Source organism: Takifugu flavidus, chromosome 14 (genome assembly GCF_003711565.1).
Source record: "Takifugu flavidus isolate HTHZ2018 chromosome 14, ASM371156v2, whole genome shotgun sequence".
NCBI classification, from domain to species: domain Eukaryota; kingdom Metazoa; phylum Chordata; class Actinopteri; order Tetraodontiformes; family Tetraodontidae; genus Takifugu; species Takifugu flavidus.
In genome coordinates this window covers 4,314,690-4,341,020 of record NC_079533.1, presented here as the reverse complement: position 1 = coordinate 4,341,020, position 26,331 = coordinate 4,314,690, and the positions used below count along the sequence as shown (strand labels likewise).

General features: G+C 40.9%; 2 protein-coding genes and 1 long non-coding RNA gene across 9 annotated transcripts in view; 1 reads left to right on the top strand and 2 right to left on the bottom strand.

Moving 5' to 3' along the window:
- Window positions 1–14,826, bottom strand: part of srrm3 (serine/arginine repetitive matrix 3) — a 62,062-nt gene extending 47,236 nt beyond the window's left edge. The window contains exon 1 of one of the 3 annotated variants that reach the window (XM_057055539.1): window positions 14,585–14,826. The gene's annotated coding sequence lies outside the window, so the exon portion shown is untranslated. The remainder of the gene's footprint in view (window positions 1–14,584) is intronic. The other 2 variants (XM_057055541.1, XM_057055540.1) reach the window with 2 other exon arrangements.
- LOC130538193 (uncharacterized) lies at window positions 1,450–2,269 on the top strand. The gene is made up of 3 exons (XR_008953808.1): window positions 1,450–1,655; window positions 2,051–2,096; window positions 2,171–2,269. It is a non-coding gene; the product is annotated as an uncharacterized LOC130538193 (long non-coding RNA).
- A 754-nt stretch (window positions 14,827–15,580) lies between the features above and the next one.
- Window positions 15,581–26,247, bottom strand: LOC130538163 (carbohydrate-responsive element-binding protein). 5 transcript variants are annotated; one of them, XR_008953783.1, is made up of 17 exons: window positions 25,644–26,247; window positions 24,347–24,453; window positions 24,096–24,178; window positions 23,803–23,892; window positions 23,456–23,497; window positions 22,121–22,295; window positions 21,568–21,648; window positions 20,604–20,755; window positions 19,630–20,212; window positions 19,246–19,310; window positions 18,427–18,676; window positions 17,809–17,924; window positions 17,602–17,724; window positions 17,343–17,470; window positions 17,055–17,178; window positions 15,945–16,069; window positions 15,581–15,854 (listed from the first exon to the last, which is right to left on the bottom strand). XR_008953783.1 is itself a non-coding variant. In XM_057055528.1 (17 exons), the coding sequence occupies exons 1-17, from the start codon at window positions 25,988–25,990 to the stop codon at window positions 15,685–15,687; spliced, it is 2,766 nt and encodes a 921-aa protein (XP_056911508.1). In that variant the 5' UTR covers window positions 25,991–26,247; the 3' UTR covers window positions 15,581–15,684. The 5 variants fall into 5 exon arrangements, 3 of the variants coding, with proteins under 3 accessions (XP_056911508.1, XP_056911509.1, XP_056911510.1); XM_057055528.1 differs by having other exon boundaries at window positions 15,945–16,074; XM_057055529.1 differs by having other exon boundaries at window positions 15,945–16,074; window positions 19,630–20,182.
- Window positions 26,248–26,331: the final 84 nt, after the last annotated feature.

Genomic DNA, 26,331 nt, shown 5'->3' with positions numbered 1-26,331 from the left:
ACAAACTATTGCCACAATGAACATTCCAACCTGCCTCCTCCGATTACACATCTCCTCTGCCCATCTGTCAGGCAGGACTTCATTCTAGGGGAGGAAGATTCTACAGCATTAAAAACAGGCTCCAACACCTCTTGCTGCCAGTCTAAGCAGACATTCATATGCAGTATGAATCCAGTAATCCTCAATATCTCAAAGCCAGTACTTCTTGGGGTCCAAAGTGATGTTTGGGGAGCTAATCACTGCTGAGATTTGTTTACACATGCACATGCAGCTCAAACTGAAGCTGAGCAAAATCTTCAAAGGAGAGATTGGTCCAATAAACTGGGAGCAGGATTAGGTCATATTTCATAGGAGGCATCCCACAATAATCCCTGGCTTCTAAAAAACAGCAACTTTGTACTTTAATACATGGACTAGGTAGTAGAAGCATTTCTATAATTTGCCAGCATAGTGAGAGAAGGCAGCCAGAATATCGATTATGTATTTTCTAAAAAATAAAGCAATTTAATTAACACTTGATTGCTGTAGATGAGACTAATAGGACTTCAGAAGCTACTAATGCCAACAGAAGGACATGCATTTAGCAGACTGTCTTACTGCTAGTACTATACACTCTAAAAAAAGACCGTGAAATGTACATAAAAACACTGTAAAATCCCTACAAAAAAATCTTGTAAACCCAAATACATATATTTTTTGTTTAAATCACTGTGAAATTTTGTAAACCATTAAACAGAATTTTTTGTTAGATTTACTACAACAATATGTGATTTAAATGGAATTTATTTGTTAAAATGACAAATATTGGTAAAAGAAACCGGGAAATACTGCAATACTCATAACAAAGCAACTTTGATAAATTGACGTGCAAATATTGCAAAAACTATTGTTTTAGTCTTTTTTTTAAATACAAAAACTATATGTTATTCCCTTCACAAGTTTGTTCTTTTACCAAAATTATTCCTTTTAACATTGATGAAATTATGTTAATTGAGGTCAACCAAATGTGATTTCACACAAAATTTCATTGTAACATGAAACCGTTTACTGCCTATCTATTTATATTTTAAAAAAATATAAACTTATAATGACATTGTTTTCAGTAGCCTATTGTACTGTTCAATCTTAATCCTTGCTTTATATATTTTTTGTCTTTAAATTTGAATGCATTACAGCCCATTATTATTATTGATGTTAATAATAATAACAGCAACAATAACAACAATTATTTTTATTAATTATATAATAATATTTATTTATATAATAATTCAAATAGAAAGCCAATACCGGTACAATATTCATAATACTGTACTCGTAATGGGCAGTGCATCGTCATCACTGGCTAATCGACCTAACAGCGCCTCTCTCCAGGCTGATACCTGTGCAATAAAGCCGCCTCCTTCCGATACTTATATTTTTGAGTTTAAAATTGCGCGGGTTAAGCTCGTCTCTGATTGGATAATAATGGAAAGACGTGAAAGGCGCGAGCTCCTCGTTGACGGACACAACTGACACCACTCGCGAACGGGTCGGAACAGAGCAGAAATCGCAGAAATTTCTCATTTCAAAAGATTTTACTAAAAATCGACACACTACATACAAGATTTTGCAGGGTCTATAGTGACTGCGCAATTGGAAAGTCTAAAGTTTGCACGGTAAGTTTTCTTACTTTCTTTGGGAGACCTAGCAAAAATGTGTGCTAATAGCAAATGGCTTAAGTTAGCAATTCTCCATATTTCAGTACATCAGTTCGTAATTATTAAGCAGAAAGAGACAGATAAACTTGAAATTTTAAAATGATCACCTGTGTCTTTTGTAAAAAGAAATTGGTTACGTTAATTGCTATGTGCAACATTGCAGAGTGCATCGGAATGAGTCACGCTGTCTTTTCAAAATGTGTTGGCGCCAACTGTAATAAAACCTTTATTACTTACTCGGCTTTCAAGGGCCATTTTTACCGTGTGCACAATATACTTGAGCCACAAGCTGTTTCTGTTGTTGCGGATTTAAAATGTTCGGTTTTCATTGTGTGTCCGCCATTTTCAAACAGTGAAAGAGCTGGTGTCACACTTAAAGGATCATATTGGTGAAGGCAGGTCTGTGTCATGTCCAGTAAGTGTTGTTAAAGCACGTTTTTAAAAAAATCCACATTTACTTCTCACATGTGTAGGAATCATAAAGAATGGATTTGAAGGGGAAAAGGCTTCTAAACTACTTGACCACAGTTTGTGTCCGCAAGAGATTCCATCAGACTTATGCAAGGCTTCAGAGGATGGGGGACAGCAGAGTGGCTGCTCAGAAGATGTGAGGAGATGCTGCTGCTTCTGCTCAGCTACTTTGATGAGAAGGAGGAGTCCATGTTCTTCCATGTAGATGATACATGTCTGGCAGAAGAGGTTGAGCTAGGGCAGGTTGCCTCTGACACCCACTATTATTGTCTGTGGTAAGTCTCTTGCATATGTGTCTGAATTTGTTATGTGAGTGACTGAGCTATGACCCCCACACTTATTAATATAACCTGTTAAATTCTAGGCCAGTCCTGCTATTCTTCAACAAGGTACATGCTGAGTCTGGATCAGAACCTTGTCAACACAAACTCTCTTCCTTCATTTCTGCATTGTGGCTAATGTTTGGGAGCTACTACTGTTTCAACATCCATTATCCATCTGAGCTGGCTTCTACACTGGAGTTTCTTCAAAGGTGAGTAAACATTTCCTGGGACCTGGAGTCCGGACTGCACCCAGAGCCAAGGCCAAGAGTCAGACCCAGACTAAGAGCCGTAATCACACCTGGTCTTGTGTGGGTCTGATTCTCGGCCTTGGCTCTGGGTGCAGCATTGGTTTTGATATGACTTTGAGTCTTGGCTCGGACCCAGACTCAGACTGTTTGTTTATATATGGATGTGTGTATTCATTCATTCCTGTAGTCTTCTTTTAACTCATTAAAATGCTTAATATGTTTTATATGCTTTTATTCTACAGGTGTTTTTTCTTGATAAACCCAGAAAAAGGAACCAAAGTAGAGAATAAAAACTCAAAGCGTCGTCTCAACGTGAACCCTCGAGTTCTGACCCTAATACAGGATCTCGCTTATCATGAGTGGCGTGAAGGCTAAACAAGGACTCTGTTGACTGCTAGAGAAGAGGTGCTGTTAATTTTCACTTTGTTAAATGTACAACATGCAAGTTTTTAAAGGTGCATTTTGTAACTTTCTATGAAGAGGTTCTGCCACCTGCTTGTTGTCCTTGTTATCCAACAATGTTCCACAGTATTGTAAAAATCTTGTCTATCTTCAATTACTCAAATAGAATATGTTTTAGCAAAAAATAACACAGATAAAGTATGACCTGTAACTCTGTCTGTTCAGCAGTAAAAAGAGCCAATGCTTGAAAGTTCTTTGTGTTGGGGTCCAGGGTTGTGTTGCTGGTTTCTTCCTGCAGTTGCTTGGAGGAGCCACTCATCAGCCACGGCTGGCGCCGCAGGCAGACGCACCTACGGGCTCTCTTCAATCTACCGTGCTATTTAAGGACAGAACTCCTGTGTGTTGTGGCTTTAATGCTTTGTTCTGCCTGTTCCCTTGCGTCTTCCCTGCTTGTTCGAGGTCTCCATGTCGTCTGCTGGACCTGCGAACGTTCACCGTCCTGCGGACGGCACAGGGACCTCGACCGTGCCGGGAAGACACCAAGGACACAAAGGCAGTCCTCCTGGACTGCAGGAATCTCAGGAGTCCGATTCTGCACATTCACAGATCCAGCAGACGACATGGAGACCTCGAACAAGCAGGGAAGATAGCATGGTAGATTGAAGAGAGCCCGCAGGTGCGTCTGCCTGCGGCGCCAGCCGTGGCTGATGAGTGGCTCCTCCAGCAACTGCAGGAAGAAACCAGCAACACAACCCTGGACCCCAACTTCTTTGCATGCTCTATATTTTGAAAAAATGAATCTAATTGTTTGCAACTAATCACAATGGCTGTTCAATAAATTTCCTAAAAGTGATATTCTCTTGTCTTTTATCATGATGTATTTTTGCATTTTTTTGGTGTTGTAGTTCTAATCATTTTAAACTGATTATTAAAACATACAGCTACTGCATATAATGAGTAGCTTGTATGTATAATATACAGAACAGCTCCATTTAACATGCAAAGTTTTACTGTTCTACCAGTTTAAATCGTTTTTTGCCTGGTAGTTCCACGTTAATTTTACAATTTATTGACGCATAATAAGTAGTTACATGTAAAAAGTACAGGAAATGATCTATTTATATACAACAATGATCCATGAAATTGATAGATTTTTTTTGTAGAATTAACAGTTCAGCCTTGGCATTCACTGTAAAACCATTTACATACTTTCTTTGTAAATTTATTTACTGTCCTGTTGGTTTTTTTACAGGAATTCTCTGGTAACCCCAGCTGCCAGCGTTTTCCTGTAAAAACGACGGTCTTTTTCTAACAGTGTAGACCTTAATTTCCTCTCTCAAGATCATGCCATGAGGGATGTGGTGTGATGTCATCTTCATTCATTTGTGCCCTGAACACACACACACACACAAAATTGTGCACAAACATCTGTATTTTAAACATCCTTACACTTTAACTTCAATCATCTATAAATCCAATACTGAATCCAGAAGACAACCAGAGGAAATTGCAGACTGAGGTCAGGGGAGTTTACTACTTTTCTTCAAATAGGCCACCGCTTGGTGCCTCAAAGGTTAGACAGAGCTCTCAGCAGAGGTGAAGTTAGAATACCAGAAATGCCACCATCACTAAACTAGTTCCAGACTGGGTCAATACTGACACAGTAGTTGCTGCATAGACCATCTTGATCAGGAGGTGGCAGCTGAAGTGGCTGTTTTCTCCTACGATGGATGATGGATCATCCCCGATCATCCCCGATCCTCCTACGATGGATCATCCCCGCCAGCTCGGTGGTGGGGATGAAGCTGAAACCTCTGGCGACAGTGGCAGAGAGGAGAACTATTGACAAGCTGCGGAGCATCATGGACAATGACCGCCACCCTCTGCACACTGTCATCCACAGCCAGAGAAGCCTGATCAGCCAGAGGCTGCGCCTCCCCAAGTTCAGAACCAACAGACTGGGGAACTCATTCATCCCCCGAGCCATCAGGCTGTTCAACTCCTCACGGGGGGGGGGGGGGCAACAGGAGAACTGGAACATTTTTATAGTTTTATATTTATATTCATATTCTATTTTTAATTTATTCTATTTTATTTCTTATTTTATTATATTTTTATTATCTTTAATAGGTTTAATGGGGTGTAATGGTGGTGGGAAATTTTGTAGATGCTTGTAGATCTTTGGAGATGCTAATTTCCCTGGTGGACACCCCCTAAAGGGATCAATAAAGTACTCTTGAATCTTGAATCTTGAACAGATTACAAACATGTGTTTCTACTGGCTCTGCACCTGCAGTCTTCTCAGCAGTCTCAATGCAAGTCCAAGTCATGACTTAAGTCTGGCCCTGCCACTCCTTACTGGACAGAAAGTGACAGTCACACCTGCAATGAGACCATGCCCCCGAAACATCGCACACGAGGCATTAGACAAACCAAGCACTAACAATAACATCCACTCATACCTGCAGCCCTGCTCGGGCTTCCCATATGGGCAGCAGACCTGATGAGTTTATTAATCCCCTGGGAGTTGGGGGACAGAGAAAGAGTTTGCAGCCGTGCAATATCCACTGGCCAGGCGGCGAACCTGTAAAAGCACCGCCCATTCACCACTACTGCCATCTGTTTCCTGCCAGCTTTCTGGGTTAAGTCCCTGCTGAGCCTTCGTCTCTAGGCTCCTCCGGGTCACATGGAAAATTCCCAATCCTCTGTTACTGAACACAGGCTCTAAATATAAAATGTACATATTAACACAAGGGTGCATATCGGTTAACACTACCCTGCAACCTTTCCTAACACAGGGGATTGTGGATGAAGCCTGTGTTTATTATTATTATTATTATTATTATTATTACTATTATTACTACTACTACTACTATTATTACTACTATTATTATTACTATTATTATTATTACTACTACTACTACTATTATTACTACTATTATTATTATTACTACAACTACTACTATTATTACTACTATTATTATTATTACTATTATTACTATTACAATTATTATTATCATTATTATTATTAGCATTGTTGTTGTTGTTGTTGTTATTTAGTAAAGTTAGTAATTATTATATAATAGTTAATTACATATTATTATTGTCCTCTGATGAATGAAAATGTCCAATGAAAATGAAGCAGCAACTTGTAGAATATCAGTTTGTAATTTGTGGAGACAGGTTCCTCAACCTTAACCAGCATCTCTACAGCTAAATAATTTAATCTTCTCTTCTGCTGTTGTTTAATAAATCTGTTAATAAAGAAAATGGAGCATAAAAAGATTTAAGTGCTATCACTATACAACTATACAACTTCTCCTGGTAACATTTTCGTGTTTTAATTAATTAATTAATTAACATTAATAGTTTTGAAGCAGTGAATGACTTTTATACATGGATATTTTTCTGAACAAGCAGTATGTAACAGTATGCACAAGTCTGTGTAGATTCTCAATCATCCAGGTCATTGTATCCAAGGTAGTTTTCTATGTCAACTGGACTGGGTTTCTTCTCTTGAAGACGTTTCGCCTTCTATCCAGAAGGCTTCTTCAGTTCTGAAATCGCTGGGGAGAGAGCTTGAAAATATATAGCCCCTGTGGACCATCTGCATGCTAATGATCCGGGTGGTCACCTGAGAGTCGTTAGCAGGGTCGTTGGTCGGGTCGTTCACCTAGTTTCTGTTGAGATGTCTCCCCTTTGTCTGCTGGATCACATGGTGGTGAGTCACTGGGTCTCCTGGAATGGTGTGAATGTTTGTTTTGCTGCTGGAAGGAGTGGAGGACTGCATTGTATGTGGGTGATAGGAAGTGCCTTAGCCCACTACCTCTGTTTAAGGATCGTTTTTCCAATTTGACATGGATAGCTTCCTTGACACCCCTTTCAAACCAGCGGTCTTCTCTGGCCAGTATCCGTACTTGGCTGTCCTCGAAGGAGTGCCCACTCTCCTTTAAGTGTAAGTGGACTGCTGAATCCTGACCCGAAGAGGTGCGCGTCTGTGTTGTGCCATTCTTCTGTGGAGAGGTTGTTTGGTTTCCCCAATGTACAGTTCCTTGCATTTCTCCTGGCACTGTATAGCATAAACAACATTACTTTGTTTGGGTCTTGGTGTCTTGTCCTTTGGGTGTACTAACCTCTGTCTGAGAGCGTTGCTGGGTTTGAACTGAACCGGTATGTCGTGTTTCTGGAGGATCCTCCTCAGAGACTCCGGACAGGTAGGGGATCGAAACGCTGGGCCTTCACCAAAACCTCAAGAAAGTGAGACCCCAGCAAAGGAGAGGAGGAGAGAAACAAACGCAGCAGCGTTTCGACCTGTCCGGAGTCTCTGAGAAGTTTAGGAGGATCCTGACCTCTTTGGGTCAGGATTCAGCAGTCCACTTACACTTAAAGGAGACTGGGCACTCCTTCGAGGACAGCCAAGTACGGATACTGGCCAGAGAAGACCGCTGGTTCAAGGTCCCTAAAAGTTTGCTGGAAGAATGCAGGATTCTACAGTTTCCCCAGAAAGACAGACTGCTGCCAAAGGTTTGTTGATCCAGAGCAACCGTCTGGATATTTTGTAAAAAAAATTATGAAAAGGAATCGTGCTTTAAAGATTAAAAAAAAAAAATCCACGTATTCAAATCTGTCAAGTTTTCTTACAATTATGGCCACCACTGTACTTTTTTCCCCCACACTGGATGGGGGAAAAACAGGTAACAATAAAGCAGCATACTTTAAATCAAAAGTCTAAACTTTTAATCTGTTGGATTTGGATAGATCAATGATCCTGGTCAATCATCCAAAGGTCAAAAGACCTCAACAATTACAGCTCATGAACCTATATAATCTCATTGGGTACAGAATTTTGGGAAAGTGGTTGGCTAATTTTGTTGGCTAAGTGGGGGATGCTAAAGTAGCAGCATTTGTCGGTCATTAAGAGAAGTGCAGAATATGAAGGACTTTTCTGGTATGCTCTGCTGATGCAACAAGGCCAAAAAGTCTGTAACACTTTTCTGTTAGGCAAGCCAGGCATTCATGATAAGACCTGTCAAAAATAAGAACCAACAAAAGTTCTTCTATGGCCACACTGGAACCTCACAGATAGAGGGACCGTCAGTGCATTTCTTTTATCATAATGGTTATTATGAGCGTCCCTAAATTGAAGCATTCTATTGCCAACAACAAATGGTCTTCTTTAAATACAAGAGAGAAACAAAAATGTCCCACTTTATCTCTATTATCATGCTAAAGCCTCCGCTATCACAGCGAGAGGGGCTTAACAGGAGAGCTGCAGCAGCAGCCCCTAAAGAACACACAGCCTCTACATCTGCAACACAACTTAAATATTGTCATTTCCTCTAGTCAGGATCCACAGAGCACAGTGAAGATAAACCTTGAATCAAGAGAAAATGGCTAATGGAATCCATAAATAGTTGCCATTTCGCTGCTGAGTGAATGTGATGGGCATTTCTGATGGAGTTGCAGCCACTGTTGTTTTAATTCAGCAGCAGAAATGGCTTGCTTTCACTTAAGAAAGAACTGCAGAAGATCATAGTGCTCACTGAATCAAGTTTAGAAAACTGTAAAACTGAGAGGACGCTATGGAATCGACTCTATTGCAAGAACTAATCTGTTACTTATTCCATGTCTGATGTACCAGTTAGCAAAATACACTTTTCAACACTTTTCCATACAGTGACACAAATACCGTATTAGAGGCAGACTGAGTCCCAGGAGAGTCCATTACCTATATTCACCAAGGATTCTGAGGATTAATCAGGTCATGCTCTTCAGAATGACTATCAGAGGAGTTTGCATGTTCTTCAGCCTGGAGCCTACAACCAAGTCTCTCTCTCTCCTGTCTGTCCAACATTAGGCTTGAATTCCCAGTCTGGGAGTGTTCTTGTGGTCCTTGTCTGATAGAGGATCTAAATAATTCACGATCAGGTTAACTCTTTGTGAGAGGACAGCTGTTGCCATAAATGCGCAAAAGGTGTCCTTTATTATCTCAGGGAGGGAGCCACAATAGATTTTGTCAACAGCTGTAGAAATCTATCATTTTACACACAGTGAGGAACATTCATAGCACCTGTCTGGAACATTTTGGAAGAAAGCACAAACAAATGTTTTAAAAAGGACATTATACAGCAAAAATGACTGTCCTTTTCTGTTCTAGCAAAGGCAGTGCTTGATTACCAAATCCACTATGCGAATATGCCTGAGAAATTCCACAGAAATTCAGGTCAGGTCATCATGTGTTGATGTGATCTAATTAATTATAACACATGTCCATATGTGTACCTTGTGTAGGTCCCCTGTAATTTAACAATGAAAGCAATCAAAGGCAAAACTAAACACTACCCACGCTCATATGTTGATCATTTTGCATGACCTATTTGTTGACTGTACTGCCTACGGAAGCTTCAGATGGAGCCACATCCAGCAAGATGTATATTTAACCAGACATGCAAAGAGCTGCAGAGACGACTGCTGCAACCAACATATTCACAAAGGGTTACACACTCATGCTACGACAGTATAAATGATCCTCCCTTCCCCCACACCCCAACACTGAAAAAATGAATGCAATCCTGCTTCCATTTCCCATAGAAAATCAAATAAAACGACGAACACAGCTCATTTGCAAGTATCAGACTGAGGCCAGTCCTACTTTCCATGTGGGATGACCCTGTCACCATTTACGCTGACCCACTGACAGAATCAGACTATGGTTCTGTCACTGACCCAGCTACAGATGTGTGACTGGCACTGGGTTGGTGTAAATGGTTACAGAGCCAGACTATAATTTCTATGGTATTTGCATACCCCTGAAAACATTGTATTTACCCTTGGATAGGACAGCAATGGAGGTCACCACAGCTCCCTGCCCAGGTTTTCTCTCATTCCCTCATTAGAGAGCAGTTATCTGAGTCTCCTTATGTTTGACTGCTCCTTTTCACCACCTTTCACCACTTCACCCATTTAGGATTATAGCAGGTTTGCAAAGACTATTGCAGGGACCAGGTCTCCCACTCACTCATTTGAATTAGCTGCATAACCATAGTAGGATTCACAGGACTTCCCCAGGAGACATGTATTTTAGTTTTAGGTATGGATGTTTAGACGGGTAGATGTGATGTGTGTTTGTTAAAGAATAGGATTGTCTGCTAATTCAGTGTAGCAGATGGTTTCATGCGAAGGGTGTGTTAGCCATGGCAGCTGCTCTCATTGCACCTCTCTCTGTTCTTTTCACCCGCAGACACACATACAAGCAGCACACACACTCCTGAAAAATACACTAGTATCACCTGATAGCCTTGGACACTGATGCTCTACATTATTCATAAAGCTCCACAAAACCCCCAAAATACTCCAGTGATGGTGCATCTTACAACAAAAACCTCATGCTACTCTCTGATGTTGTTCATGAAATATTAGCCCAACAATAAGCCAAATGAGTGCAAGGGGGATGAAAGTGCCTCACCAGCACTCTTTGTCTTTGTCTCAATGCCCCCCTTCCCTTCTCTCTCCCTCCCTCCCTCTGAAGAAGAATTTCAAAGTAGCTCTAAAGTCAGGGGATCCCTTGAGGACAGAAACAGACAGACACATACACTCCAAAGATTAGTAACAAGCAGTCAGATGGTGGGGTTTGAGCAGTAACGGGGAAAGAACTTCAACTGAGTCTCACTACAGACGTCCAAAGCCTTTTCTCATGACTGCGTCGACACCAATGATGCAGTTTCATGTGTGCATTTTATCAACAATCATCAACAATTTATCACATGATGCATGTGAAGCCCAATCTTAAATTCAGTAATAATAGATCTGAGGATCTAATGAATAAAATATTCTGCTATTTAAATCTACCAGTAGGAGAGGACAAAGTCTGTTACAAACAACTGCCTGCCCCACAGGAGAAAAGAAGTTGAGCTAAAATTATTCAGGTTGAGTCCTTGATCTAAATTTTTCTACTGTTTTTCTGCTTCTTGATGAGGATGAATCTGGGGCTGAACTCACTTTGATCAGGAAATGAAGTTAGCATTCTCATCATTTTCCATGTTGCTTTAGTGTTCTCTGCAGCACAATGCTGACCTCCGACCTAAAGCCCCAATGTTGATGTACAAAGTGGAGACACATTTGAATGCCAAGCTTGATTCCAAAAGCTTCACCTAAATATCTTTATCTTGATACAAGAGAATCAGAGTCTGAACTGAATATCTTGGTGAGTCATTAGCTGCATCAGCTGCTTAAGAGCATGGAGATTAAGTTCCCATTGGTGGTTCAGGAGAAAAGAGGGAGCTATGGATACTGTGTGAGATAAAAAGGAAAGTGCCTTGGTGTGCTGATTTCAGCATCATGATCATAGAGGGAGCAGCTGGGAAACAAAGAAATTTATATCCTTATTCCATAGTTTCTGTGATGCTTGTTAACTGTAATTAAAAAAAACAGGTGAAAAACTTGCATTAATTTGTAATGCACTAAAAAAAACTACATACAGGTGTTGCATTTTGAAGCATATTATTTATGAATTATTTATGGTTGAAATCAGTAGAAAGAAAACAATAATAAGTGGACTTTAATAAGTGGAGGGTATGTAGTAAAGAAGAGAAATGTTAAATATCATGATTAGCTTACAATTATTGATGACAACTTATCAAGGTCCAGCCCCTAGTGAAGCGCCATGTCTTATGAATGTATCCCTCATTGTGAGCATTTGAAGAAAACAACAACTTAATATGAGGTATGCTTTACTGTGATAAAAAAAAATCAAAAGGAAAGTCAGCACAGGTGTGTTTTTAGGGATGGTAAATGGTACACGAAGAGCGGGGTCCTATTTTCTTCTTGTCCTGAGCGCTGTGACACAGGCTGTGCTGCAAAGTGGAGGGGTGGGGGTTGGGGGTGGGGCTTTCTTACAGGGACAATTCATCTAGGGGGGGCTTAATGGAAAATAGAAAGGCACTACATTGTGTCTTATGAGAGGGCTGCTGCTGGGTCTGCTCAGCTAGTTTACCAAGCTGATCTTTTCCCACCGAAAAGAACCTGGTGCTAGAGCCAGCACTTAACTGGTTCTAACCTGGTACCTCCAAAGAACTGGTTTGATTTTTCATTGGCCGGCTCAAAAACAGTCAGAGTCGGGGATCCAGTAAGGGATTTCACTAACGTTACCCTGATAAACTTGTCATCTGATAAAGAGCCTCAAACACAGACAAAAATAACTTCTTTGTTGAAAGGCACTCTTCCTGAGTGGGGTTGATATCTTAAAAAAAAGTAGATATTTGAATAAAATGGAGTGAAGCTGCCATCTGCAGTGAAACCGCAGTCAGCAATGTGCTGGTCATTAGCTAGCTAAGTGAGGCACATTTTCAAGGGGAATCAAGTTTAGTCTGTCGGACATTTGCTTCTGAGCAGTGATCTAACTAGGTAACATGACTCAAGTACCATTGTAAAGTGCCAACACTTTACTTGAATATTTCCTTTTCTGATATATGAAGCCTCCACTTCACAATCTTTCTTGTTTGAATGTGTGTTTGGTTATTTATTAAAATGTAAAACTGCTATAAATACTGTGCATTTGAAATCTATTTGCACAATGCTGGCTGGAGAAGCTATGCTGTCCCTGTGTATGAGTAAACTGCACTTTACAGAGCTAGTGCAGAATTTCCATTAGTAAAAATAAGCCTGGATCTTTAAAAACTTGGACCAGACCACAAGAGACAACTCATGTTCATTGAGTTTTGAGTCATCCCCCTGAGGGCTTTACTAACTGTTAGTAAAGAAGCTTTGTCAGGAGGTCTGGGACTGGAGGAGGAGGAAAAGAAGAATCGAAAATGAGAAGCATGCATCCATCTAGGGGAAGACAACAGGAAGGAATTGGGATGCAGAGGCTGGCTGAGGCTCCATGTGGTGAGGGAAGATGACGTGAGAATCCACTGAGATCCTGCAGAGCGGTGGTGGTGGTGATCATGGTATTACTGTTCCTCTAGGAACAATGAATGCAGGACAGGGAAAAGACAGATGCTAGTAAGAGAAAGAGACTGAGATATAAGATGGCAGAGGAAGGTAGAACCACACTCTGTGAGCAGCTACAATCTAAGGCAACCTACTCCTCCATCAAAACAAAATGAGAGGCTGCTTTCTGAGATTCTGTGTTTTTAGCTTGACGAGTGCTGGGCATTCCAATATTTGCTAGCCTATTCTGCCACATACACATCGTGCTGACTTTCCCTATTTACTGAGCAACATGACAATCATTTCTCACCATGTCAGCAAAAAAACATTCCCCAGCTGTGATATGTCACAACATTGCCTCTCAGTCTGAACTTAAAAATCATTATGATAATATCTGAAATATTTTAAATTATAAATGTTACAATTTCTAGATTACATATTTGAATACATGCTACTGTTTGTAAAATCTTAAATAATTTGTTTAAACAGCAAATCTTTCCAAAAAATTAATTTCCTTCCCAAATACAAATCTAATTGTAAACCCAAGATCTAACATAAATTACTTTATTAAACACTGAATATTTTATTTACATATATACATTATATCATATGTAGAGATGGTTCAGAGCGCTCAAATTTTATTTATATTTTTTAAATGTGAAAAAAAAGAATCATTCCAATAGCCATTGCTTCTATTTTAAAATGTTCCTTGACCTTTCAGTTGCTGGCTGTTTGTTGATAATGATGATACTTCACAGAGAGTGCATATGTGATCATAAATCCCATCTCTGTACATGAGCTTTGTTAAATTTGTGTGATGCAGTCATTTTTAATTTGGCCATTCATGAGAATCACTGCAGTTGGCAAATTAATTGCATGTCCACACGCAAGACAGGAACAGAATCCCGTCAGTATTCATGCAGGGAGCCACTAAAAATGACAGTAAATGTATATTATTACGTGAAAAGAGCATTTGCAATGTGGTGCGAGATCGTTTAGTAACTGTAATCATAAAAACCTTAAAAACAACTCCATAGAGTTACAAACTTCAGGTATTGAACCATTCTATTTGCGAGAACAGCAATCCTCCGCGCTGATCTGTTGGTCTTTAAGTGACTTTGAAATAAAAGGATGTGCAAACTAATGCGTTCATGGTTCAACCACAAAAAGAAATTGCAAGATGATAAGAGAGGTGGTAATATGACATGTCGGTCAGAAGCGGGGACAGTAGGAGGGACTGAAGCAGCAGCTGCCCACAGCGAGACAGCCAAAATCGAGCAGTTATAAAACGGCACCATCTGCGCAGTGGAGCCCAGCAGCTCCTGAACAATGGGGTCCGCTCTGCGCTCAGTAAACAACCAATGCGACAATTGGACAAGGCACCACATGGAAACGCAAAGGGCCCCAGATATACGGCCATCCAGCGTTCATAAAACAGGAATGAGAGCAGAGCAGATAACATCAATTCCTTCATCAACTTGATCCTTGATTCCGCTTCATCGGGAACTCTTACCTTTTGATGGCCGTCTTTCTCACTGTCAGTAGTGTTCCGGGCGGTTATCGGTGGGAACCTCTGCGTGTTCTCTTTATTAGGGAAGCGGTGGTGCTGGTACTGATGTTGAGCCTCGTCTTCCTCCGCTCGGCTCCTACTCGTAGTGCTGAAGTGGACAGCGCATCGACGAGCCGCAGGAACAAAAAGATCCACACTGCGCCGCTCCCACCTCACTGTCGCCCCCTGTCGGACGGGATGAAACTCTGCCGCAGCAAAGAGTAATCCCACAGAATGGAATGGCGACACCGAGCGTGCATAAACCACAATTTCCGAGTAATATTTTAATTTGCAAGACCCAGGCTGGTCAGTGTGTCAAGCTAAATAAAAAAAACAAAAGTGAAGATCATTCCGTTTAAAATAAGTGACATTATTATAGTATGGCCACTTCTGGCTTCCATTTTTTATGCTGGATTATTACAATCTTAATTTAGAGAATTGAACTATTAACCTTACTGATGCCACATGCCTGTGCTCTGGGTCAATTGAAAATGTGTGCAGTTAAAGATGCCTAACCTTAAAGTGTTTAGGACAAGAGTTGGGTCTACAGAGCTTTGACTTAAAAAAATAAACTGATTTCCTACATGCATTAAGGAAATCTGTATAAAATTAATACTACTATGGTACATCTTAGCATCTATCATTACCAAAACCATTATTTCGTTTAAATCCTATGCTTTTCATTACGGAAAGTACAGGAAACCGTACACAATTTCAAGTTTGATCGGATAATAAGGAAAATAAATGTGAGCTGAAGACATCAAATTAAATATAATTTACTGTATTATATTCATTACTCCGTATGATCACCAAAAAAGTGGTTCAACAAAACAAAAACAAGGCTATCGATTGATTCAAGTTTGGCATTGTAGGGTATGTTTGTTATACCATTAAACGTGAAGCGTACTTAACATATATATTCTGTAATTGTGTTGTGGAAAATGTTCTCTATGCCATCAGTGAGTTTTAGTGTTTAGGTTTTATTAAACATTTACGGAGTTAAAGATCTCATCTAACACACTGCCTCTGCACTATGATGAATTTTCAGTCTCCGATGAGTCAGCTCAACAGTCACATGGGTGTATGCTGTCCCTAGTGGGGGGATGTAAGGAGTGTTCCAGGAGAGCAGAGTGGTCACTCTGGGTAACAGCAAGGGTGGCCTGCTCCGGGAGTAAGCTGGGGTCTGTCAGGATGGCTGTGGTGGTGCTCAGGAGACGGAGTGAACGCAGAACCACTAAGAGAATTAAGCAAACGCACAACATATCCAAAGATTCACTGGAAATACTGGACTCAGGCCTGTGTTGAGAACTTGCGTGTGACTCACTGGGTCTTAACGCAGGCAGTGAGCAGTGCTGGTCCAGCCAGGAGAGAGTAGATCTACAGAGCTCCTCCATGCTAGCTGTGGATACCATCCCATTGTAGGACTCAAACAGTGGCTCGATTATGATACTGAACTGACAGCGAGTTGAGGAAACATGTATATTAGAGCATTTATGCAAATTCCATTCAACTTTATTTAGAAACTGTCTGTTCAGGTTATTTGCACAAAACCCAGGCCTGATGGCAGGCAGAGTAAAGGAGGAGTAGGTGAGATTGAGGACAGAAAGAGGAGATGGCACAGTTTATGTCATTGTTTAGGTATATAGTTTTAAACTGGGAGGGGGGGGTAGCCATTATGGAACCCTAGAGCGAGTGATAAATGCAGCCCAATACAGAGAGAGAGAGAGAGAGAGAGAGAGAGAGAGAGAGAGAGAGAGAGAGAGAGAGAGAGAGTAAAAAATTAAAGGAGAGAAGAAGAGAGGAGTCAAAAGGAAATTGTCGTCAAATTCTAAATCTTACAACAATAATGAAATTTCTCGTTGAGATCAAGATTTGTGGGATTAGGGTAACACAGACAAACAAAACACTGGATAGAACTGCGGATTGTGGTTAAAAGACTATCAATATCACCTGTTTTGCTTTGTCTACCACCAGATGTGTTATTTAAATGACAGCTTTAACATTGAGCAATTTATACTTGATTGGGAAAATCATATTGGAAAGCCACATTAGCCATGTCTCAATTGTTACTGTTTATGTAGCAGGGACGTCATTAAGTTTATGGTAAATGCTGCTGATGTGACTCACAAGACATACTCTTAGAGAAGTTTGGGGATTTTTAGTTTAGATTTTCAGCAAATAGATCACTGGAGGAACAAGAAACCCCCTTCATATTTATAGAAATAAAATAACCCCAGAGTGTTCTTGTGATAAAAAACAAAGAGGATTAAATTGTACTCTGCTTCTTAAGCGGCAAAGCAGAAGGATTGGATAAACTCTTTAGCAAGTAGAAAACTCATGGACCAATATTACAGGATTCACACACACTCTCATTTGCAAAACAATCATTAATGTGCTCTCTTGTAATCCTGGGCTGTAGATTATATAAGGATACGATCCAGAACTTCCAGTTCTGCAGCGTCTGGGCCCGGACATACTCCCTGAACATCTGCCTCATGTGGTCAAAGCGTTGCTGTGTGATGGGAACACCAGTGGCTGGAAGTTGCAGTTGGCTCACACTGCAGAGAGAGATAGATGGAAAACAGCTGAAAAAAGTGTTATTGGCAGAAGTGGTGTCAGTTACATGTTTTATACTAGTTTCAACTTTCAACTAACTTGTTTGTATGGCCTTTAATTATAGCCAATGAATGAAAACAATTTTCAATAAAAGTTTGCTTCTCACTTGATGGCAGAGTTCAGGAGCTGGATCTCCTCTTTGAGTCTCTGAGTTTCCTCATGCAGCTGAGTTCTCTCCTGCTGCATCTTGTTGATGTACTCAGCGGTCTTCTGCAGTGTGGTGGCTTTACTGACCTGTGCCGGCAGACAGGGATTCCATGTCAGTGGCCTTAAACAATTGGGCACATGTTGGATGTTCAGCTACATTTACATTTTGCACCTCAGGGGCTCCTCGCACTACAGTGCCGCTTGTCTGCACACTGTACCTTTATGCTTGGCTGAGAGCTGAGCATTGCCACAAGATTATGTAAAGTGTCAAATCCCAGTTTGATGTTGAAACGCCGCTTCTGCTCTGCAGAAATGTGAGTGATTCTCCTGGTCTCTGTTTGCTGTAGACAACAAAAAAAGACACACGTATGTTAAACTTAATTTGTCAAGCATGTGCACGAAAGCACCGAAACAACATCTCTTACCTTATCTGTTTCCATCTTTGCATGTCCCGAGAAGGATGCCGGTGTGGACTCTGGGGTGGGCATCTTATCTGTCAGGTTTGGTGGTGACGTTTGGCCTGGATGTTCTGGAAAACGAACTAAAGGATAATACTGTGGTTATGTATCAATTATATGTCACTTGTACAGAATAAACTTTTAAAATGGGAATGTTTGGTTGCAATTTACTCCACTTTTATAACAGATCCTAATAAATATGGCACAGATTACACTAGATAAAGCTTCTAAACCTTACAAATAACAATTCCCCACTAGACACCTTACATTTAGCAGTGCAGTTATAATCCATCAGTTTTGAACATTGAGTAATGGTGAGGTAGATTAATGAATGCCCATAAGTAATGGCTATTATTGACTGTCTTCAACTGTTTAGTTTATTTGTTTAATCCACTAAGCTTTGAATCTCTGCGTGTTAGGGGCAACCCTGTCAGAATTACTGTCAGATTATACGGTTTTTGCATACGCTATACTGTTCAGTGTGTTGACATGCTTAACATTTGTTTCTATCACAGATGATCATTTCACAAGTAAATAAATGTAAATATCATCTGTACATGCATTAGAGAAGTTGCAGACTTGTACCAGTTAAGCTGTTCCCGTCTGTGGCATGCAGCTGGACAGGAGACAGTTTCTCAGTCTTGGGGACGAGGAGGGTTGCGCTATTGTGAGCTAAGCTGTGTGTGAGCAGAGCAGACACCGCCGAGTCGTTGGAGGGGAGTGTGAGGGAGGACTGTGGGTTGTTCTGTGACATCATCAATGGCATGCCGGCTGGCCAGTTGGCTCCATGATGCCGCAGGGGCAAAGCAGCATCAACATGTGCACTGCAGCTGGACTGTGAGTGACAATCTTTCAGTAAAAGCACTCCATTTATTATACCTGATAATGATGTGGACATGAAATTTCCAATTGAAATCCTAATGACAGCACAATTAATACACCCATTATTTAAGTTAAAAGCAGTGATTCGTCACATTGAATTTTAATATGTAATAAGAAAGCTTAAAATTAGACTATATAATATGGAGTACATGCATATGAAGAGATAATTATTGGGCTGCATCAATTTAAATTTAAAATGTTGGATAGTTTGACTGATGCATTTCACCTTTATGCCTTTTAACAACGTATCAAAACATAAACGACAAATCTTTAATGCTAATCTTCACCATTTAGATGAAGTAACAACTGGCTTTTGTTTCATCATTGGTGTTGTGGGATGGAAAGATAAAAAAAATATCCAAATCCAAATCCTGCAGCAACCTAAATTCCAACATATGATGTCAGAGAAAAATGTGAAATCTAATAGCAACTTTGCTGGAATTCACACATATTTCAGTTATCAAGGCTAACACTAAGGTAGCCTTTTACAGAGGTATTAAACAATGTGCAATGCCGACTTACCGCGGAACTGGGAGTTGATGACCTCCGACCTTTGCCGGTCTGATCAAATCCAATTAATGGCTTTTCTGCAAACAAAATTAAATTAATTCAACTCATGTGGATAATAGATTGGCATATTAATGTATATTACTTTCATATTAAAAATAACTGGCATGTTCCTTCTTTCATCTGTAAAGTCTTAAATGTTTTGTAACTTTATATACTCTCTTTAATTCTCATATTTTACTGTTATATTCAAATTCCCAGTTAAATGAGATTTCAAAAAGAGTTTATAAATTTTACTCTCCCTTTATCAGAACTCAAATTTAAGCTATAGTATATGCCTTAATTTAGTTATTATTAGTCTTTATCTTCCTATATGAATCACCAGTAGAAAAAACTCACGTTCACGGCTGCCAGAGGAGAGCAGCTTAGCCAAGGTGGGTGTGGGTGCGTAGCTAGCAGAAGGGCCCGATTGACCTCCAGAGGGGCCAGCCCTCCTCACCCCTCCTGACTTTTGTTTGTGCTTGCCTCTGACCTCTGTCACAGCCATCGGCTCCAGGACCGGGAAGCAGTCAGTCACAGTGACGGGTGGAAGCATCGTGAGTGGGTCAGATGGGAAACCCAGAGAGAAGCCAGGTGTCTGGTGGTATGTGCCCTCTGTCTGATGGAGGCCAGTAGCCTGGTACCCAAAGCCCTGACCCCCCACAGTGGAGGCAGTGTGTGTGATGACAGTGGGTGTGACGCTGATGGCTGTGCAGTAACTGTACTTGTGGCACGGGAGCGGGTGCATAAAAGTTACGGCTGAGGAGGTTGGCTGGTCGATGCTGCTTGCGTAGACGACTGAATCGGCTGGATCAGGATAGGACTGATGTTCAAACAGCAAGCTGCCCAATGTTTGGTATTCCCCACAAGCCTGGTCTGACCTGGTCTGGACTGGCTGGCTGTTAGATGATGGCTGTGACACACTCACAGAGGGCAGAGCAGGCTGGTTAAAGACTGTTTTAGTGACTGAAAAATAACTGGGTTAATAAATGACTCATTCTTTAGTAAAGGCAAAATATCCCATCAAAGTTCTTTTATAACCATCTAGATCAGACATATTAATGCTGTTTATTATATTTTAGATTTCTCTTCAGAATTACAGTAAAAATAACTTAAAACTACTGGAGTTAGATTTTTTTTCTCTAAATATTAGCGTGGACAAATTGTAAGTTAAATATTTTGTCATTTGAGCAGGGTCCAACCCAAACCCTTTATTCTTTTGAGAACTGTAGATAAGTAGAGGACCTATTAGTAAATACACTTTATATAATTCCACCAAAGCTGAGTCCAGTGTTAATCTAAGACGCAGGAGGATCTATTTACAGGAGTACTACCTGAGCCAGCTGGGTGTTGAAGAGTAATGGAGGTGCTGTAACCACAGGGGAGGGGGCCGGGGTGAACTCTGTGCCGGTTGAATTCTCAAAATAACCACAGTCAGCAAATGTAGACTGTTCAGAGGGCTGGCCCCGGTGGCCCATAAAGATGTCTGAGGAAAACATGCAAACAAGCAGCTTATCAGACAGTTAATGATTGGTCATTGGCTCAATGACATAACTAACATCTAATTGCTGTACCAGATGTGTCTACACAATATTTCTTTCATGTACTGTTGACTTTGAGGTGATCATTTGACCCCTCCTCATTAGCTCAAATGACACTTGGTACACCTCCTGAAATGATCCTTCAACCTTTTCTTTTTCTCTGTATGACACAACCTTGTCAACCTTGATTAAATGTTTCAATATTTTTATGCATCTGATGAATATCACAAAATCTCTGATCAACAGTAAATCCCGCCTTTTGATTTTGCAATTTCATTCTGTGCAGGTTTTCCTATAGTTACTTGTTCCAACTAAGAACACAAAAAGTTAGGATGCAAAAACAGAGAAAACCAATTGGACTGTGATGTTGTAGTGATGTTTTTTGGTATCTGGTATTTTTAGCTCCACGCCCGCAACAGCGGTTTTTAAATCCAACCATTACCCAACCAACTAGACTGCAGCATCCGAAATTAAGCATGGTGACATTTGCAGTGCTGTAAAATCCAACTGTTAGGTGGGTTTCACTAAAAAGGGAAACTCGTGACTGCATTGTTCTGGGAGATATTCACTGACTCTCCTGACCTGGCAAGCAAGAAAGAAGCACTGAGCTCTGTCCATTGACCTTAGCTACTAAAACACAAATCATGAACGTTCATGGTAACACTGCCTCTCCTGGTAATAGCTCTCTGCTGCAACATCACATTCATGTTAACTGAGATGAGATGGAGGGAGGGAGGGAGGGAGGGATGACAGGTACCTGGTATATCCATGAAATCATCCAGGTTGGGCTGGAGCGGCATCAGGCCTGGCTGGATCATATCTGCATTGCTGGTGTACACTGAGGAGGAGGGAACAGAAGATCTCAAACTACATTCATTAACAATTACGTGAAGATAGATCCTGAGTAAGTTGGCACATGGAACACATCTACCACATCTTTGAGTGGCATATTGAGGGAGAATTACTAAAAATCACTGTTAAATTCAAGACAAATACATGACACCCATTCACAAAAACAATACTTATTTGAATGATCACAACTGACAAAGCAAACAAGTTGTGCTAGATGCCATATCTGTATGGTACCTAGCACAAATGGTCATAACAGAATGCAAACATGTTAATAGACTAAATATCATATGAAACTTGATAAAAGGTCTGAAGAATTTTGCTTCGCTTTCTCTTGCGTTTTGTTATTTTGCTTCAGATACTGCAGCTGATTGAACAGCCAGGCTGATTGAATACTGTCAGCCGTGTGATGCTGCATTTCAGGAAATTGCAAGTCAAGTCATGGCTTAGAGACTACTCACCTTCATGTCGGTCACTGGCCCAGGGACACGGCTTCTGTGTCATGGTGAACAGTGTGTCAGAGATATCGGACAGAAGGCAGTCCAGATCAAACATGTGGGCCTCCACTGGCGTGGCCTCGGGTTCCGGGTACATCTGATTGGTCCACTTCTCCAGCTTTGCCTGGCAGATCTGACCCTAGAGTGTAACAAACACAGTTTAAAACCCTCAAACCAACTTTGAGCAACACATAGAGTTAGAGAAAAGTATGCAGTAAATGGAAATCTGCATTTGTTGCAATAATCATCCTATTATTATTATTACTGATACAGTTGACCACAGTGACTTCCACTACGATGTATGAATACATCCAGTGTACTTGCCCGTTTCCCCAAACGTTCTCTTCAGTCCACCTTTAAAAAAAAATCACACAAGAGGAAGCTTTCCCCACGGTCTTCCCTCTCATCATCTTGTTTTTAGCCTCCACTTCTAAGTGCGAGGCCACATTTATAGGGAGGCCAAGACTGAGCCGGAAACCATACTGATTATGTCGGCGCACACGCCTTCACCTCATAATTCATTCCTTAATTTTCTCAACAATTGGTTTCCTTTGAGGCTGAACGCAAGTGTGCAAGTAGAAATGAAGTAAGATTGTTGTGTGCCTTTGTACCTGTATGTTAGTGTGTGGGCGGGTGTGTGTATGATGCATAATGAAAAGCAGTTCTGACACATTGTTAAAAAAACACTGGCCCCTTATGGGTTATCATTATGTTTACTTTTTTCATTTCTTTATTTTGAGGTTTCACCAATTTAACAAGCACAGCAGCCTTTTGTCCCTGACCTAATTCTGTTACACTCACGTGCCCAAAACAGGCAAACGGAAGCAAGGCCCTGGCCAATGTTTGACTGAAGCAGAAAACATGTACTGTACATGTGCCTGCTATTTCCTGCTTCCAACAGGCACATTTGAGGGTTTCCCTGAATTAGGCTGTTGTGACATCACGGTGAAACTCAGCGGCGCTCCGCTACTCAACATTTACAAGTAGGTCAGATTTGATTAAAAAGACATTAAACTCTGCAGTTGTTAACAAGCGACATTGTCACTGGTGGGAATCAGTATGTCAGGTTCCTATAAATTCAGGGCCATGACGCAAGTTATTTTGCACGTTTTCTTTTTTTTTTTTTTATGCCTCTAGTGGACCGAGGAAGACTAAATCAGTACACTAAAAATAGCAGCTTGTTCAACTTCCAACTACTTCTACACAGGAATAACACAAACAATTACAGGGGAATTTGAGTAAATTGATCAAACTCACATTTCAAAAAGTCAAACTATTGAACTGGAACTCTGGTCATACCTCGTGCAGGATTGAGAGGATATCATCCTTCTTTTTCTGCAACTGTTAAAGACAAGAAGGTGGACAGTGTGACGTATACTTGACTGGTCAAATGACTGAATGGTAATTTGTGTTTCTGATTATTCACAAACTGTTGTGTTGTACTAAGTAAAACTGGTAGGACAGAGACAAAAAATAAATGTCATATTACCAGTGGTGTGTTTGATTCCTGGAGCTTGTATAATAATAATATGTTAACAGAATTGGATAAAAAAGTACTTCCAAATTAGCACTCAACTTGAAAGTTTTTCCAAATCTAATCGGATGTCAAATATCAACTGGTTAATTTTGAAAAATAAAGTGCTCACCCTCTTCTTGTAGTAGATCCTCCACTTGTGATATTCCTTGATCACCACCTCAATCCTTCGCTTCCAGTAGCTGCCCTCCATCACAATCGCCTGATGCAAGGTGGAAATACACACATTTGAACACACAGGCGCACGCATCCGCAACCATCTGAGTGGGACACAACAATCACAACTCCACAAATTTCGAGGTTGGTTTACTATCTAACAGGATACAGAGATTTCTCTATTTTAATTGGGATTTTTTTTCAGCCTGTGAATCTTTTTTTTCTTTAGTAAACATGTGTTTTACTCACCTCAGGCTTCCCATGGGAATCAGCCTCAGAGCCCTCCAGTGGGGTGACAAACCCACACACTGGATTCTTCCTCTTCTCCAGATCTAAACACAGCAGAGGCAACACATACGAAACACAGGGATTGATTAAACCAAAAAGTTTTTTTTCAACTGGATACATTTGTCTTTTACTCCACATCTCTATCTGATTCTTAGTAAAAAATCCACAGCAGAAATGATCAACTTGACAAGATGAGCAGCTGGGGGACTCACACTGAATGAACCAAGCTCTCCAGATGGCATTATTCAGACGGATCTTATCTCTCCACAGTAAGCGCAGGCCCTTAAAAGACTTCCATTTAGGGGACACTATCTTGCCACTGCAAGACACAGTCATTTATTTTTTGCATAAACATCCACATTTTGTGAAAGGAAAACTCTTTACTGATTTGGTTCTTTGATTTGGTTCTACTGATTTGGTTCAGTCTATTAGAAATTCTGTCCTAATTGTGATAAATGACCCCCATCCCCCCCCCCCCCCCCCCCCCCCCCCCCCCCCCACACACACACACACACCACACACACACACACACACACACACACACCACACACACACACACGTCCCTCAGGGTGCTGAGTGCTGAGGAGTCTCTCTAATGTGAGATGCTTGGAGCGTTGCTAGGAACCCTAGATGGGGGTCACTCAAAACACCAGAGATAACATATTAGTGGAAAAAACAAAATGGTTTGCAGTGAAGCCAGTTAACTCACTCATCTGTTTAATGATGAAGACTCCAGCGGAGTAGCAGTTTAACCAAAAAACACAAGATATCACTTCTTTATCTGCCTATTTGACATGTCAGATTTCTGTTGTCCATTATTCAGGTAGACTATTTTCCCAGGATTCATCCTTTTTACCTCCCTCCTCATCTTTATGATGATGGCATCATTAATACATAAATGTAATAATACTCTTTATGAGATAATGACACAGGTCAGGTGTTGATGCCTACTTTGGCCTTCCATCATCTACTTTGCCAATGTGGGCAGCTGCACAGTTTTACATTAATTATATTATGCTGGTTTATTAAATGAGTTGACGTTACAAGTGAATGTGTAACATGTAGTTTGCCACTCTCTCATTTTATATTTAATTACATCTGATTTCTCATAAAACTGTTCTGTGGTCTCTTTTACAGCTTATCTATGTTCTAGCTGCAGGGTTTTTTGTTTGACTTAATTTAAAAGGAAGCAGAGTGTCCCAAAGTTTTTTACTGTGTTGCCAAAAGGAGTCAAAGTCCAATTTCCAGTTTTCAAGCTGTTGCTTAAGAGTCTAAAATAACTATATAGCCACAGACAAAACCCAATAATAAAGTAAGTATCAAAGTACAATTTATGTCCGTTTAAAATCTACTTTTAACACAGCTTATTAGTAATTTTAAATCTGTCTGAATGTATATCGGATGCGTAAAAGGCAAGTAAAGTTAATTTCTGGGGTAAATCCTTTTATTCAGCCTGAATAAAAATGGAATGAGAGAGCATGGAAATAAAGTTTGCACTAGCTGACCCACCTGTAGGCCAGGGACATGCAGTCGAACAGGCGTGTCAGAGTTGGGTCAATGCTGAGGCTCCCGGAGCTGAGGGGCCCGTACCGGTACGTCTGACACCAAGTTCTGTTCACCGTGTCGAAGTCGTACTTCAAAAAGCCCCCGCTTCTTCTCCTACGAAGCGCCAAGTCGTTGTGGGGCGACGACACCATGAAGTGTCCGCTGTGGATGACCTGAGAGCGGGGTAAAGAGCCGCTGGAGGCTCCGGTACCGGCGACACGGGCGGCTTCTCCGTCCGCTTCGGAGTCCGAGTCCGAGAAGTCCTGGAGGTGGTTTCGTCGGGCGGAACAGCCTCTGCCTTTACACGCCATTGTGTGCTGTCAACCTTTAACCTGGGCCACAGAACGCCCGACAAACTGGACTTTCTCCTCAACAGAGCTTCCGACAGGCTAATTAATGGAGCACAGCAGCGGCCCCATCGGTCAGGTGATAACACTGCCTGGTGACAGGAGCCATCTGAGGGGGCCCTCCTCACAGTCCATTCAAGAACTGCTACCAGATTCACTTCATTTCTTAATACATATGTAGTTTAACATGACTGTGCCTCTGCAATAACTTTAAAAATGTGGTTTTGATGTCTTTAGTTCAAGATTTAAAGATGCAGCCAGCATTCATCCATGTAAACACTCATGTCTTCAGTGAATAAAAATCA

Excerpts from the sequence above, each read along its gene's own strand:
- LOC130538163 (XM_057055528.1), bottom strand. The coding sequence starts at position 25,990 with ATGGCGTGTAAAGGCAGAGGCTGTTCCGCCCGACGAAACCACCTCCAG. Across the intron at positions 22,296-23,455 it reads TCCTCTCAATCCTGCACGAG|GGTCAGATCTGCCAGGCAAA; the intron begins GTATGACCAGAG and ends GTTACACTCTAG. Across the intron at positions 15,855-15,944 it reads ACTGCCTGCGTTAAGACCCA|TGGTTCTGCGTTCACTCCGT; the intron begins GTGAGTCACACG and ends TAATTCTCTTAG.